Below are 13,372 nucleotides of genomic sequence, written 5' to 3' on the forward strand. Positions count from 1 at the left end.
TGACCGACTGGTCCTCCTTTGCCTATACTCTGTCTCAAATCCCTGAATCAGATTCCAACGGTGCCTTGACTCAGGTGGAATCGTCCATGCTCCATCATCCGATGTTTGGAACCTGGGGATTTTATGGTATATCCGAGTATTCAGGATACGTACCTACGGGTACATACAGAGCCCTCTCATCAGCATGGGTTCAGGTTTGCTGTGCCACAGCAACACTTGTAAGTTTCGGGCTCTGCCTTTTGGGGCTGTCCTCAACTCCACCGGGGTTTACCAGCTTTATGGATTTTCTGACAGTTCACCTGTTCAGTGTATCCGAATGCTCCTTTCTCTGGACGGTCTCCTACTTTTAGCAGGATCACCAAGGTACTTTACCGCCAGGTCAGGATAACCGGGGCTTCTTCTCGTCACAGAAAAGTCCTCCCTGCATCCCTCACAGGGTTTTCTTCATCTGGGAGCACTGCTGGATTCTCAGAATCTGAGAATTTTTCTGGCGTAAGACAAGATCTCCACTCTTCAACTTCGAGTGTGCGGATATCTACGCAGTCGACATATGTCATTACTCTTTGTGATGCGCGGTCTACCAGAGTGTCTACCTTTTGGTAGGGTGGAATGTGCTCAGTTCCATTCCAGGCCTTGCCATAATTGACTCCCCTCCAGATGGATCGAGTTTTTTCCATCGGATCGCTGTTCGAACGATGATACTTTCTACGGAGGCGAGTTGGTCTCTGTCCGGGTGGCTATGGCCATCTCGTCCAGGGTGTTCTTTGCTAAAGACAGTGTCTGGTCCGCATTCATTTCGGGGCAGTTGGACGTCTGTCGCTTCTGCCCTGCCACTTACCTTGTTGATACTTTAAGCTGTCTTGGACTTTCACTCTGGCCTAACCCATTTGTCACGGTAAACCTGAATAGGTTCAGTCCGACAGTGTCACAACAGTGGCTTCCATCTAGGCAACACTGGTAGTTGGGTGGCAATGTTAGGAATGTCACCCATTCTGACATAGTCCAAGGGTCTTCTCCTGGCCAACTCTGCGGTGTTTATTCCCGGAGCTCTCCATTGGGAAGCGGGCTTCCTCAGCCGTCACGGCGTGCATCCCGGGGACTAGTCTCTTCTCCAAGAGAGGTTTCAACTCCTGGTGAGCAGAGGGGGCCTCCCTGAGGGGATTGATCCCCATGGCCTTCTGACTCGATCACACATTACCGGTGTTACAGTCCAGCTCTAGGAGTACTGAAGCTACCTTCAGTGACTCTTTGTCAGTGAAGTGGTCCTTCCACTTTGTGTACCTGTGTCCTCCGGTCTCCCTTCTTCCTCGAGGTCTTCGGAAGTTTAATTCGAGACGGAGGGGCTTTCCTTCTGGGGGCTCCAGGTCGTCCCAGACATCACTGGTACTAAGATTTTCGGAGTCTCCTCCTCGATGCTCCGTTCCTACTGCTTCACTATCTGGACCTGTTGTCTCAGGGTCCTTGTTTTTCCCTGGATCTGGATCGCTTGTCTTTAACTGCGCCCCTACTGTGGTCCTCGGGCTTCCCTGGCTCTGTCTTCATTGAGATGTTTAGAGCAGATAGGCCAGACTTTGCTGGGATCTGCCACGGACTGTGGCATACATAATTCTTATGGTATCGTACCTGTCGATACGATCCTCCGGTGTCCAGGATTTCCAGATATTCTGGCATTCCTTCCAGCTGGCTTGGGTTTCACCCTTGGCCTGGCCTTCCTGACAGTGCGGATCTCTACACTGTCGGTATGGTTAAGATATGGAATTGCTCCGCTCTGGTATCCAGTTCATCCTTTGGAGTGTTTTCTGGATTATGTCTCCACTTGTCCTCCCTAGGGACTCCTGGGGAGTTAGTAGTGGTTCTTTGTTCCCTCCGGGGACAGTCAATGGAACCGCTGGTTGTGATAGCCATTACATGGTCTATTGTTTAAGCTCTCTCTCTCTCTCTCTCTCTCTCTCAGGGTGTTTAAATCAACCAGGAGAGTGTCTGAATGGGGAGCGTTCTCATGTGGCTCCCTCTTCTGGAGGGCATCATGTCAGGGTGTGAGTTGCTCTCGCCCTGTGTTTCTTCTTAAAGTGGTTTTTAGGTTCCATATTATTCTGGAACTTATGGTATGGCCATTCAGTTCACAGTCCTCTCGGCTGTTGTGGCCTCATGGACTGTGGTCCGGCCTCTTTGGCTTTATGTGATCCGTTCAAGTTCCTTATGGTAAGCGGACTCCTTATTGGTGGTCTGCGGTTTCTGGTTTTAACAGGAAACGATGGCCGGCCTATAATGAAATGTTGACTGGATGGCCTCGTATGTCTTCCTCAGGGGCCTACCCATGGGTGGGCATTTCTGTCGTTGAGGCTTGTTTTTTTCTCGGGCCGTGTAACCCTCGTGGGCGGCTCGTCGTGGCGCCTCGGCTGTTTTGCCTTACTAGGTGTCCACGTGGTCTTCTGTCCATACCTTTTTAAGGTTCTAGGCATTGGTTTCCTTTGCCTCTCAGGATGCTTCCTTTTTGGCGACGGATTCTCCTCTCAGCACAGGAGCGTCCCCACCCTTGGTTGAACTGCTTTGGGACATCCCCAAGGTCAACCCTGTGGACCCCCTATGGACCCTGAAGTAGAAAACAAGAGATATGGTAAGAACTTACCTTTGTTATCTCTGTTTCTACAAAGTCCATAGGGTCCACAGGGCGCCCGCCCTGACGCACCTGGCTTCATATGGGCTGTGTTACTGGTCACCGGCTTCCCGTCTCCTTTTCTGTGAGTATGGTTCTAGAGTGTTCCAGTTTTCTCTCTCTTTTTCTCTCCTCCTCCGGCCTTTGGCTACTTACAATCTGAGGTGCCTCTGGCTGGGGGGCGGGGTTATAGGGAGAGTGGACCCAAGTGCATCCTGGGAGCTAAAAGCTTTAACTGCGTGGTGCCCGGATTTGGTTCCCAACCTATACCCCAAGGTCAACCCTGTGGACCCTATGGACTTCGTAGAAACAGAGATAACAAAGGTAAGTTCTTACCATATCTCTTGTTATTTTGCCTGGTAATGTACAGACAAACATGTCTGTGTTTTTGATCTTTCATTGATCTGTAAAGTGTAATTGAAATTATGTGCTACCAAGTTGTTACAGAATGTATTGAGCTTATTGCAATCTGTTCCTCTAATAATATCTGTATGCATGATTTAATGACCACTTAATATCTAGCTTATGCTGATGCAGGCTTTTTCAAATCTAGCTGCTTTACTGTATAGCCATAACCTCTACAAGGAGCACTTATTATATTTGGATACACACTAATTAGGCGTATACTTACTCACATGCGCACGTATTGTGTGTATGGGTGTAGTAGGCATTACCGCCGGCAGCCCGGCAAGGGTGAAGATCCCGATCGTCCCTAAGGTAAGTATCGCTAACCTAATTCTACCCCCTAACCCTCCCTTAGGGGTGCCTAAACCTAACAGCCCCCCCCCTCCCCTCCTCCCTGCCACCTAAACCGAAGTCCCCCGGGGGGGAGTGCCTAACCTCCCCCCCGGGGTTGCTTAACCCTCCCAGGGGGGTGTCTGAACCGGAATTGAAATACGGCCGGCGGTTCGATTCGCGGCAGCCCGACAGCAGAGATCCTGGCAGCGGAAGCCCTACAGCGCTGGAAATCCCGATCGTGGATAAAGGAGTATCTACTAACCCTCCTTAGGGGTGCCTAACCCTAACCTCCCCCCCAAGTGCCTAAACCTAACCACTCCCATCCCTGCTGCCTAAACCTGTCTTCCCCCCCCCCCCCCCCCCCCGGGGGTGCCTAACCCTCCCTCCCCCTAGCCTAACCCTCCCGGGGGGGTGCCTAACCCTAAGTCCCCCACCCCCCGCGGCTGTCCGCTCGCGGCGCCCGGCATCACTACGATCGGGAGGCCGGTCTCCCGGCGTCGGGGAAATGCTGGGCGTCTACATCATGACAGTCGGGAAGCCGGTGGTCGGCATTTAGACTGTCGGCTTCCAGACTACCGTGTGTGTGTGTGTGTGTGTGTATACATATATAATGTATGTGTGTATGTGGCACAATATACACACTGAAGCACTTCCTTGGAGTGCAGTATCTATTAAGGTGCCTACACACCTACTGACTTGCTGACGATCCCACATCGTGAACGATTTCCCTTGAAACTCTCCCTGGCAGCTCTGCACGAGATTTGGTGTCTAATCTTCAAACGATCTCTCCTGCATCCAGACTCTTTTTTCAGTGCATCGTGTCCTAGATTGGCAGATCTACCCTACTGCACGGCAGATCTAACGATGCGATGTGCGACCAGTGAGGACGCGATTCATGAGTGGGGACTCAAGATTTGTCGTTCCAATGTGTCGGAATCTGCCAGATCGTGTAAAAAATCGCCAAGTGTATAGGCACCTTCAGATTTGACGAACTTGTGCTCAGCAGCAACTTCTTATCTGTGCTTTATTTTTCTTTGGGCTTCTTAGCATGGCCACATGGGTCACCCTGTTATCCTCCCATTAGCAGTGACTCTATTTCCCCTCATGCCTTCCCCAATGAAATCCTGTATTAAAAGCACTCATGTGACCTCTCTTGTATTCTAGTCTGTATGATATACAGCACAGTAGTAATATATTGTTTTATGATCCCCTTGTAGACCAACCACCAGCTGCTAATGGCCAAGGAGAGCAGGAAACTGTCCCCACTGAAGAATCTGCCTCAAGTACCAGCTCCAGCGCCATAGCTGCCGCGTCCCCAGTTACCATTGTGGTAGTAACAGCCGCCTCTTCCCCAGCCCATTCAGCTGTTCAACCCATCGTTTCCAGAGCAGTGACAACAGTGACACAGTCCACACCACTCCCTGGCCCATCCGTACCGGTAAGACTATAGTATTATTGATCTACTCTTATGTAGTCATCGTCCCCATTCTTCTCTTTGAAACTGAATGGCTTTAATTCCTTCTAGAATTCCAGTTTATGGTCTTTCTCCCTCCAGAATATTTCATCCATGACTGATCCCGCTGAAGACGCCGTGCAAGCTGCCAATGCGGTCTCTTGCCCTGAACAAACTGAAGCTCAGCTTTCCTCTGACATCCTCCAGCCTCCCGAGGATGCCCAGGGAGAACCGGAAGCACAAGCTATGGACACTGCTGTGCCTGAGCATAGTGAAGCAGAGCTACAAGCTGCAATGGAAGCGGAACATGCCCAGGAGGCTGCAGCTGCAGAGCAACAAGGAGTTGAACAGCTTTCTCTTCCTCAGGAGCTAATGGCAGAGGGACAGACGACCACACTCATGGTCACAGGGTTAACGCCGGAAGAGCTAGCAGTAACCGCCGCTGCTGAAGCTGCTGCCCAGGCTGCTGCTACTGAAGAGGCTCAGGCATTGGCCATTCAAGCAGTCCTGCAGGCTGCACAGCAGGCGGTGATGGGTAAGTCTCAAAGGGTTTGTGTATAATGGACGGTTTCAAAGAGAAATTCTTTCTTTGTACTGTTTTTAAGAGGTCATACATTTGTAAGTCCATCTTCTGCAACTCGTTTTTGTGTTTTGTCCCTATGGGTTTCCAAGCAGCAGCTGGAGAGCCAATGGACACTTCTGACGTGGCTCACGCTGAGCTGCGTCATCTGACGTCTGAAGGCCCCACCACCACCATTCCGATAGTCCTAACCCAGCAGGAGCTGGCAGCTCTGGTTCATCAGCAGCAACAATTGCAGGAAGCTCAGCATCAGCAACAGTTACAACAGCTCCAGCAGCAACAGTTGCAACAGCAGCAGCAATTGCATCAACAGCAGTTACAGCAACTACAGCAGTTGCAACAGTTGCACCAATTGCCTACGGAGGCTTTGGCACCAGCAGACAGCCTCAACGATCCTGCCAGCGAAAGTAACGGGCTCAATGAGCTAACGAACGCCGTGACCAGTGCGGTAGCACTTATACCTGCTACTCCCACAGAGAGTAAGTGTCAACAAAATATGAATTTAGTCAATGCAGAAAGCATGTTCTCCCTTTTTTTTTTTTTTTTGCCAGTCATGGTTACGCAGTTTGTACTTTACAAGTGGTTAATTTCTTGTTTTCGTTGCCAGGTTTGGCTCCGACGAACGCCTTTACCGCACCGCAGCCTGTGGTGATTGCCAGCCCTGCAAAGCTCCAGGCGGCGGCAGCTCTCGCTGAAGTAGCAAATGGCATTGAGTCTGTAAGTTCTATTGTGGGATGATGAATGTCTGTGAACGTTTTTACGCGTCTGCATTGGGATCCTGGGATTCACACTGTTCTTTTCTTTACAGAAACAGGATTTACCCCCACAGCAGCCTAAAGCTCAGTTAAAAAAAGAGAATCAATGGTTTGATGTTGGAGTGATAAAAACCACAAACATGATGGTGACCCATTACTACTTGCCTGCTGACGACTCTAGCAATGATGTGGGTACACTGGCAGCATGGAATTCAGAGTGACGTAATAGAAGTATATTGTGGGAGGGTGTTCTCATTACATGACAAAAAATAACCCTTGAACATGTTCTGTGTGAATTCTTGTCTGACTAAATGAATTTACTGGAAGGCTCGATTGTAAAATAGAATAGATTATGTATGCTTCTTATAAGACCAATACAAACTACAGTTCTTATCGGCTTATAAGACTAAAGATATATCTGCAAAGGCCTAGAATTCCTTTAAACCACCCTTAAAAGTGAAAATCTACCTCCACCTTTAAAAAAAAAAAAAAAGACTGCTCTGTTCTTTTATGCTGCATTTTTGCTGTGTATTGGAAACTTTATTTAAAGAAGAAAAGAAAAAAAAAATTATTTAAAAATAATGGTGGGTGGTGGGTTTAAAGATGTTAAAGTACAAATGCATTTAAAATAGAAGCTAAAATAGGAAAGCCGCTAATAAAAGCCAGAGGTTTTATTTATTTTTTTATTTAAAATTGGAGATTTGTTTCTATTGAAACTTTTTTTTTTTTTTTTTTTTTTTTTTGTGTTTTCAGGATGACTCTGGTGTCCTCCCAGACTATAGCCAGTTGAAGAAACAAGAACTGCAGCCTGGCACTGCCTATAAATTTCGTGTTGCTGGAATAAATGCTTGTGGACGTGGACCTTTCAGTGAGATCTCTGCCTTTAAGACTTGTCTACCTGGTTTCCCAGGTGCACCATGTGCCATAAAGATCAGCAAGGTACCAGTATCTGTCAATAGAAAAAAAAACCAGTTTTTTGGGTTTAAAAAAAAAATTTCTAGATAGTCTCACCTATGCTCTTGGAAGACTTTGCTCCTTCCACCAAATGACTGTGGCTTCCTCTTCCAACATCCTGACGCTAGCCCTGTCATACACAGCCCTGTCCTTACTACGTCATGACGCTACTCCTGTCCTTCCTACGTCATGACGCTACCCGTTATACACAGCCCTTCCGTCAACATCATGACGCTAACTTTGTCGTGCAGAGTCCAACATAAACACTTCCTGCAATTTCAGCGTTGTTGTTGGCATTTATTTATAAAGCGCCAATAAAGTAACATTTTACGTAAAGTATAGCTTAACAAATAGAAGTGTAGGCATAGCTGTAGCTAATGCATATTGGCTGAGGGATGAAACAGGAGGAGAGAGGGCCCTGCTCGCAAGAGCTTACATTCAAAGAGGGAGGGAAGGAGGAGTAAAGGGGAGAAACAAGGGGTTAGGGATGGTTAAGGGAAGACCATCTCAGGCAGATATCCTATGGGGCTACAGGTTAAATAAGAAATACGTTTGTTTTCATGAAGCACTCAAAGCAACAGATGTTTGGGGGATCTTCTAGGACGGGAGCGCATTCCAAAAACGTGGAGCAGCGTGGGAGAAGTCTTGTAGGCGGGAGTGGGAGCTGGTAATCAGTGGAGAGGTGAGGTGGCGGTCGCTGGTTTGACAGCGTTAGGGTGTTGTGCAGGGAAATGAGGTAGGAGATGTAGAAGGAAGAGGAGCTTTGAGCTGGGTACACACCTGAATGACGAGTCTATCTAGAGACTGGCTAATATGATTTAACGATCTATCGTGACCACGTACACACTACACGATCTGCCGTACGATGACGCACTGTATCGTTACAGAGGTTTGCATAGTCCATCTGCCGTGCAGCTCATGCAATGTGGGGGGTATTTGACCAGACAATTCATCAATTGATGAACTGGGTGTACACTATACAATGGTCATAGCGATCCATCGCGTATCGCAAGATTGACCGATATATTGTATAGTATGCAGCCAGCTTTAGAGGTCTCTGAAAGTTAAGTTGCGTATCACTACGCGATTAAACAGGCCGATTGCACGATAACGATATCGTGATCGTTCAATCGCTTGTTAATCGTCCGCAAATCGGGCAGTGTAAAGTCAAAAACTACCAGCGATGCGCGTGCCCACTGGTCGTTTTTGACATCTATCATCGCCCGAACATGGTGGTCAACCTGACGGTAATGTGCGGGGATGATTGATGTGCCTACACTGGACGACTGAACGTTCAGTGTAGGCACATCAGTCTGTGAAATGACTGCACGATTACAATGTCGTAATCGTGCTCTCGTTTCACAGTCGGCAAGTGGATGTGCGCCATTAAAATTAGTTTTAATCTGAATCCTGTAGGGGAGAGGGATCTCCTAAAATACTCTGCTTCGCTGTCAGTCAGCCTTCTGTTGCTGCTTCTGGCTTTTCTCAACCACTTTAAATACCTAGAGATTCACTTGACACGTGGAATTAAATTGTTTGACACTAATTATTACTGAGTGAGCCCAGTGATTTGTGCTAATGAAGGGCTTACTATTTGTAGATGTAGGTATTATCATTACTTCAGTTGTCGCTAACTTTCCATGCATCTTTATTTTCTGCAGAGCCCTGACGGTGCTCACCTCACGTGGGAACCACCTTCTGTTACATCTGGGAAGATCATAGAGTACTCTGTGTATCTGGCCATCCAAAGCAATCAGACTAGTGAACAGAAGTCTACAACACCAGCCCAGCTGGCATTCATGCGGGTATACTGTGGCCCTAATCCTTCGTGTCTGGTGCAGTCCTCCAGCCTTTCCAATGCTCATATAGACTACACCACAAAACCTGCAATCATCTTCCGCATTGCCGCACGCAATGAAAAGGGCTATGGACCCGCTACACAAGTTAGGTGGCTGCAAGGTAAATGATGCAATTATTCAAGATTATTCCACAAGTTGGTCATTTATTACGTGTTTTTAGGTGAAGTGGGTGTTTTTGTTTTTTTTTTGGTATGTGTTAACCTGTTATCAATTCACTTCCTAGAATCCAGCAAAGATGGTTCAGCTGGTAAACCCGGAAATAAACGCCCCGTATCCTCCCCTGAAATGTAAGTACTTTAACCCACAACTGACAGGACTGCTCTGTGTAATGTTCTGACACTATATATTGACATTGCTGCCCATAGGGATAAATAATCCTTATTAGAAAAACCATCTGTATTTTATAGACCATGGGAAAAGTTTCCATGTGTGCTAAAAACAAATGTAGTGTCCTCCAAGCATAGACACCTCTCAGATGCACAGTTCTCCTGCAGCTCTATTGTCATCGATGTATGAGCTTCACAATAACCAGCATAGCGTTGCCATGTCCACCTATGGGACCGGAACACCGAGGCAATCTCCTCGCTCTTCAGTCAGCCCTCGTACATAGCATGTTGCCAACTAAGTTATCCATGAGGTTATTGGGCATAGTAAGATGCCATTAATATTCTCCTTAAAACATTGTAGAGTTGTTTGTATATCAAATATTAAGTCTCTGCCTAGCAAATCACAAGTGCCTGGATGGTCTGTATGACAATAGTGATGGCTGTAGCTCCTACTACTACCAGTCCTAATAAGTTTGGTAGACTTTAAGTTCATATTGTATATGATAAATTGTATGGTCATCTTAACAAATAATTGAAGATAATCTTTCCAACCATGGTTTCTAACCAGTTGGCTGGTTGGAAAGAAAATCTGGTAAATGTATGGGAGGAAATTACAATTAACGATTTGCTCCGGAAAACTGAGGAAGAGTCGTTCAGGAAAATATTGGTCTGAATGACGGTCTGTCTGTTTTCCAGTGTATGAGAGCAAATGATCGATTTGTCATTTGCTCTCATACATTACCAGGTTTTCTATCCAACCAGCCAACTGGTTGGAATGATAATCTTAAGGTGTATGGGCCATCTTGACAAATATCGATCAGCTTTTAGCGATCCCATCGCTTTTATAGTGTACCTTGACATGATGGACAATACCTCTTGCGGGTAGGATATTGCTTCAGCCACCTCTTGCAGTTGGCTGCATTTACCGGATGGTGAACGCTTCTAGGGTATGTGTGATGGATTTATGGTTGAGACAATATGGAGCACACAGGGCTAGATATATTGATAATAAATTAAGAACTTGCATAAAAATGTGGAGGTATGATGTGTTTGTTTTTTTTCTCTTTTTTTTTTTTTTTTTTCTCCATTGATAAGCAGGGCTTATAATGTTTGTTCTTTTTGCACACATCTGTAGATTGATAATGTTTCGGTAATGCAAAATGTTCTTTTGTATTTTCTTACCTAGGAAATCTGCTCCAAAGAAAGCAAAACCTGATCATCCGTGATCAAGGGTGAAGCACCTCCCAATCTCCAAAATGATGCTCATACAGCGATCTCTTTGCTGTCCCTCAACTTCTACTTCCTTTTATTTCTTTCCCTCCACCCCTCCCCCACCAGTCGCATGGGGTTGGTAGGAAGTACTGATAGCCATCTTTTCATTTATTATTATTATCCCCCCTGCCCCCCTGGTTACAACTAACTTTGGAAAAAGCACACCACCTTTTTTTTTTTTTTTTGTCAACCCCCTCGTTGGGGGTTGTGATAAACTTCATCAGATGACCCTAGTTTTGTTTTTTTGTATCTTTTGCTTCTGTATTTCTATGGAGCGAGTTGCAGGATGATTGCATTGGGACAATGTGAACTTTCAGAGGTTAACTGTGCACAAGCAGACAGCCCAAAAAACCCACAAAGCTTCTTACGGAAATGCTGTAGAAGATTCGTCCAGGTCTTTTTTTTGCTTGTTTGGCATTTGTTTTTTCTTTTGCAAGACTACAAAGAGGGAGTTTTGGGGGAAATACTACATTTTGTTTTGACAACAGAAGCACTTGGGACTTTATTTCAGCTACATCCGTGGTGTAATGGTTTTAAAGACATGAGCAAAGGGGTTGCCGTGAGTGAACTCCGCCTGGCAGGCCCATCCTGATGCTAGTTTTAAGTGACTCTCTTGGACGGCAAAGCTGTGCAAAATGAGACCTGGGCATAATTCCTGGAACTTTATTGTGCCCAACCACCTGCCCTTTTGTTTTCTTAAATGGTGCAGACATGTCCAATCTGTAACCGAGCTTGGCATTGAAGTGTGCGTTTTCTGCTTTGTTCTACTGGAGCTCTGCCGGATAAATTCCGTTTCAGCTCGTGGACAACACATCTCGAAATGTATTTAAAGGAAGTTACTTGGAAAGTTCAAAAGCACCGTCAAAATTTCACATTTTTATATATATATATTGCAACAAAAAAAAATTTGTTTTTGAATGAAGTTTTCAATTTCTATTACCATTTTCATTTTGTGCAGCCTATTTTATATTTCTTTTGTCCCACTGGGTTTGAGATGAACTTTTTGAAGAGGAATTAATTGCATACCAACCTATCTTTACAACCTAGCCCATTCACGTTGGGATGGATGAGTGTGGGTGATCTAGAGTTTGTCGGTTTATATCACTACTCTTAGATTAACCCTTTCGAGACTAGGAAAGGTAGCAGAAAATTGCACGACAGACCTTACATGGCAGTGACCAGGTTGCAATTGTTTGCGTTGTATAATCTAAATTCAAATTAGTTTAAAACAGCTATTTGTGTTTTTTGTCTCCCCCCCCCCCCCCCCCCTCCTTTATTATTTTCTGCATAATGTACACATTTTTCCGACACAACTCTCTATAGCTCGACCCTTTCTTCCAAGGCTCAAATATATAATACAGTAGACCTCCCCTTTTCTGTGCCACTGTCTGTGATCTCCTGTAGCTGCCGATTGCCCTGCACCTAAGAAACTTGACCGTACAGAAGCGGCTTCCTATCCAAACAGGCATGCCCGCCCACCAGTCCTGTAAATGTGTTCACCAAACTTTCATTTTCCTGCCAGAAATAACCAGCACCAATCGTTGTTGGCCAGAGTGCAGGAAGGCCAAGCGTTAGCCATTTCTATTCATATACATAAGTATAAATATACATATATAAATATTTACAAACAGTTGGAGCTGTTTCAAAACAGATTTCACAAACTGTTTTAGGGTTTGTTTTTTCTTTTTGTAAAAACAAATTTATAAGAAACAAGAAAACAATAAAAAAAAAAAAAAACTGAAGTAGCTTAAAGCATGGAGAATTTTTTTGTACAAAAGCAAAACCATAAAAAAAAATTGTATAGATCACCTAGAATTTACCTTATCTCCATAGTGTTTCATTTTAATACTGCTTTGTGTTAATTGCGTGTAGAATATATAATATATATATTTTACACGCATACATATACTTTTTTTTGCTTTGTATTTTTCATTTAGCGGGTTCCAAATGTTTAAAAATTTTCTGGTGCTCACGGCACAAAATTGGCTTTTGTAAAGAAATGTGCAGAGAAATGAGGTCTGCCCATATATATTTTTATTTTGGGCAATTTTTTTTTTTTTTTTTACCCCCCTAAATTTGTAACTGGGATCATACTTTTATTTTTTGGCCTATTGTGACTTTTATGATTTAACGAGTATCTAGGTTAATATCCTTACATCTTGAGAATGTGGGCTGATGTGACAGAACAGGAGATGTGTGCACAGTTTATGAGAAGTTTTTTGACAATTCTATGAATTGCCAGTTTAATTGTTCCCAGACTGAATGTTTTGTCAAACTTAATCTGCACCCTAAAACGTAGGGACACAGGCAGCAGTGAAAGATGGAAGTATTTTTATGATGGGAGAAATATCTTGAGGATAATGTAGCCTCGTCTTACTAATGTCCCCTCCCCCTCCCTTTTAAACGTGAGATTATCTTAGCCTAGTTTTTCAGCCTCATGAAGCAATTGCAGCTTTGTTTAAAATACTTTGCCAGCTTGATGGAAGAGTGTGGCAAAAGTGGAGACAAAAATATGCAGATCCCACAGGAAAATGGCCGCTGCCACTTCTCGTTTTTGTATTATAGTGTTACTGTGTGTTACCGCCTAGACTCTCCTGCTAAAACCTCACCTGCCTTTTTTTCCTTTGAGAAGAAAAGCTATGACTTCCATTGTAGAGGAGTTCTCGAAGTGATCCAATATTACTATAGTGCTATCTGTCGTTTTTGTGCTATTTTGAACAATTAAAAACCTTTTTTGAAGTGTTGTCTTGTTTTTTTAGCTTTTCCCCTCTGGTTCAGT

At 45.0% G+C, this 13,372-nt stretch overlaps 1 protein-coding gene across 5 annotated transcripts in view; it reads left to right on the forward strand.

Moving 5' to 3' along the window:
* HCFC1 (host cell factor C1) overlaps positions 1-13,332 on the forward strand; it is a 34,287-nt gene extending 20,955 nt beyond the window's left edge. For 2 of the 5 annotated variants that reach the window (XM_088455468.1, XM_088455472.1), the window contains exons 18-26: positions 4,612-4,832; positions 4,920-5,382; positions 5,520-5,906; positions 6,035-6,144; positions 6,236-6,370; positions 6,936-7,121; positions 8,798-9,095; positions 9,219-9,282; positions 10,508-13,332. In XM_088455468.1, coding sequence (XP_088311594.1) covers positions 4,612-4,832; positions 4,920-5,382; positions 5,520-5,906; positions 6,035-6,144; positions 6,236-6,370; positions 6,936-7,121; positions 8,798-9,095; positions 9,219-9,282; positions 10,508-10,547 — 1,904 coding nt within the window. In that variant the 3' untranslated portion in view covers positions 10,548-13,332. Of the gene's footprint in view, positions 1-4,611; positions 4,833-4,919; positions 5,383-5,519; positions 5,907-6,034; positions 6,145-6,235; positions 6,371-6,935; positions 7,122-8,797; positions 9,096-9,218; positions 9,287-10,507 lie in introns of those variants that run through there. The other 3 variants (XM_088455469.1, XM_088455470.1, XM_088455471.1) reach the window with 3 other exon arrangements.
* Positions 13,333-13,372: the final 40 nt, after the last annotated feature.

Source organism: Taudactylus pleione, unplaced genomic scaffold, assembly GCF_031769625.1.
Source record: "Taudactylus pleione unplaced genomic scaffold, aTauple2 ptg000656l, whole genome shotgun sequence".
Taxonomy (NCBI): Eukaryota; Metazoa; Chordata; class Amphibia; order Anura; family Myobatrachidae; genus Taudactylus; species Taudactylus pleione.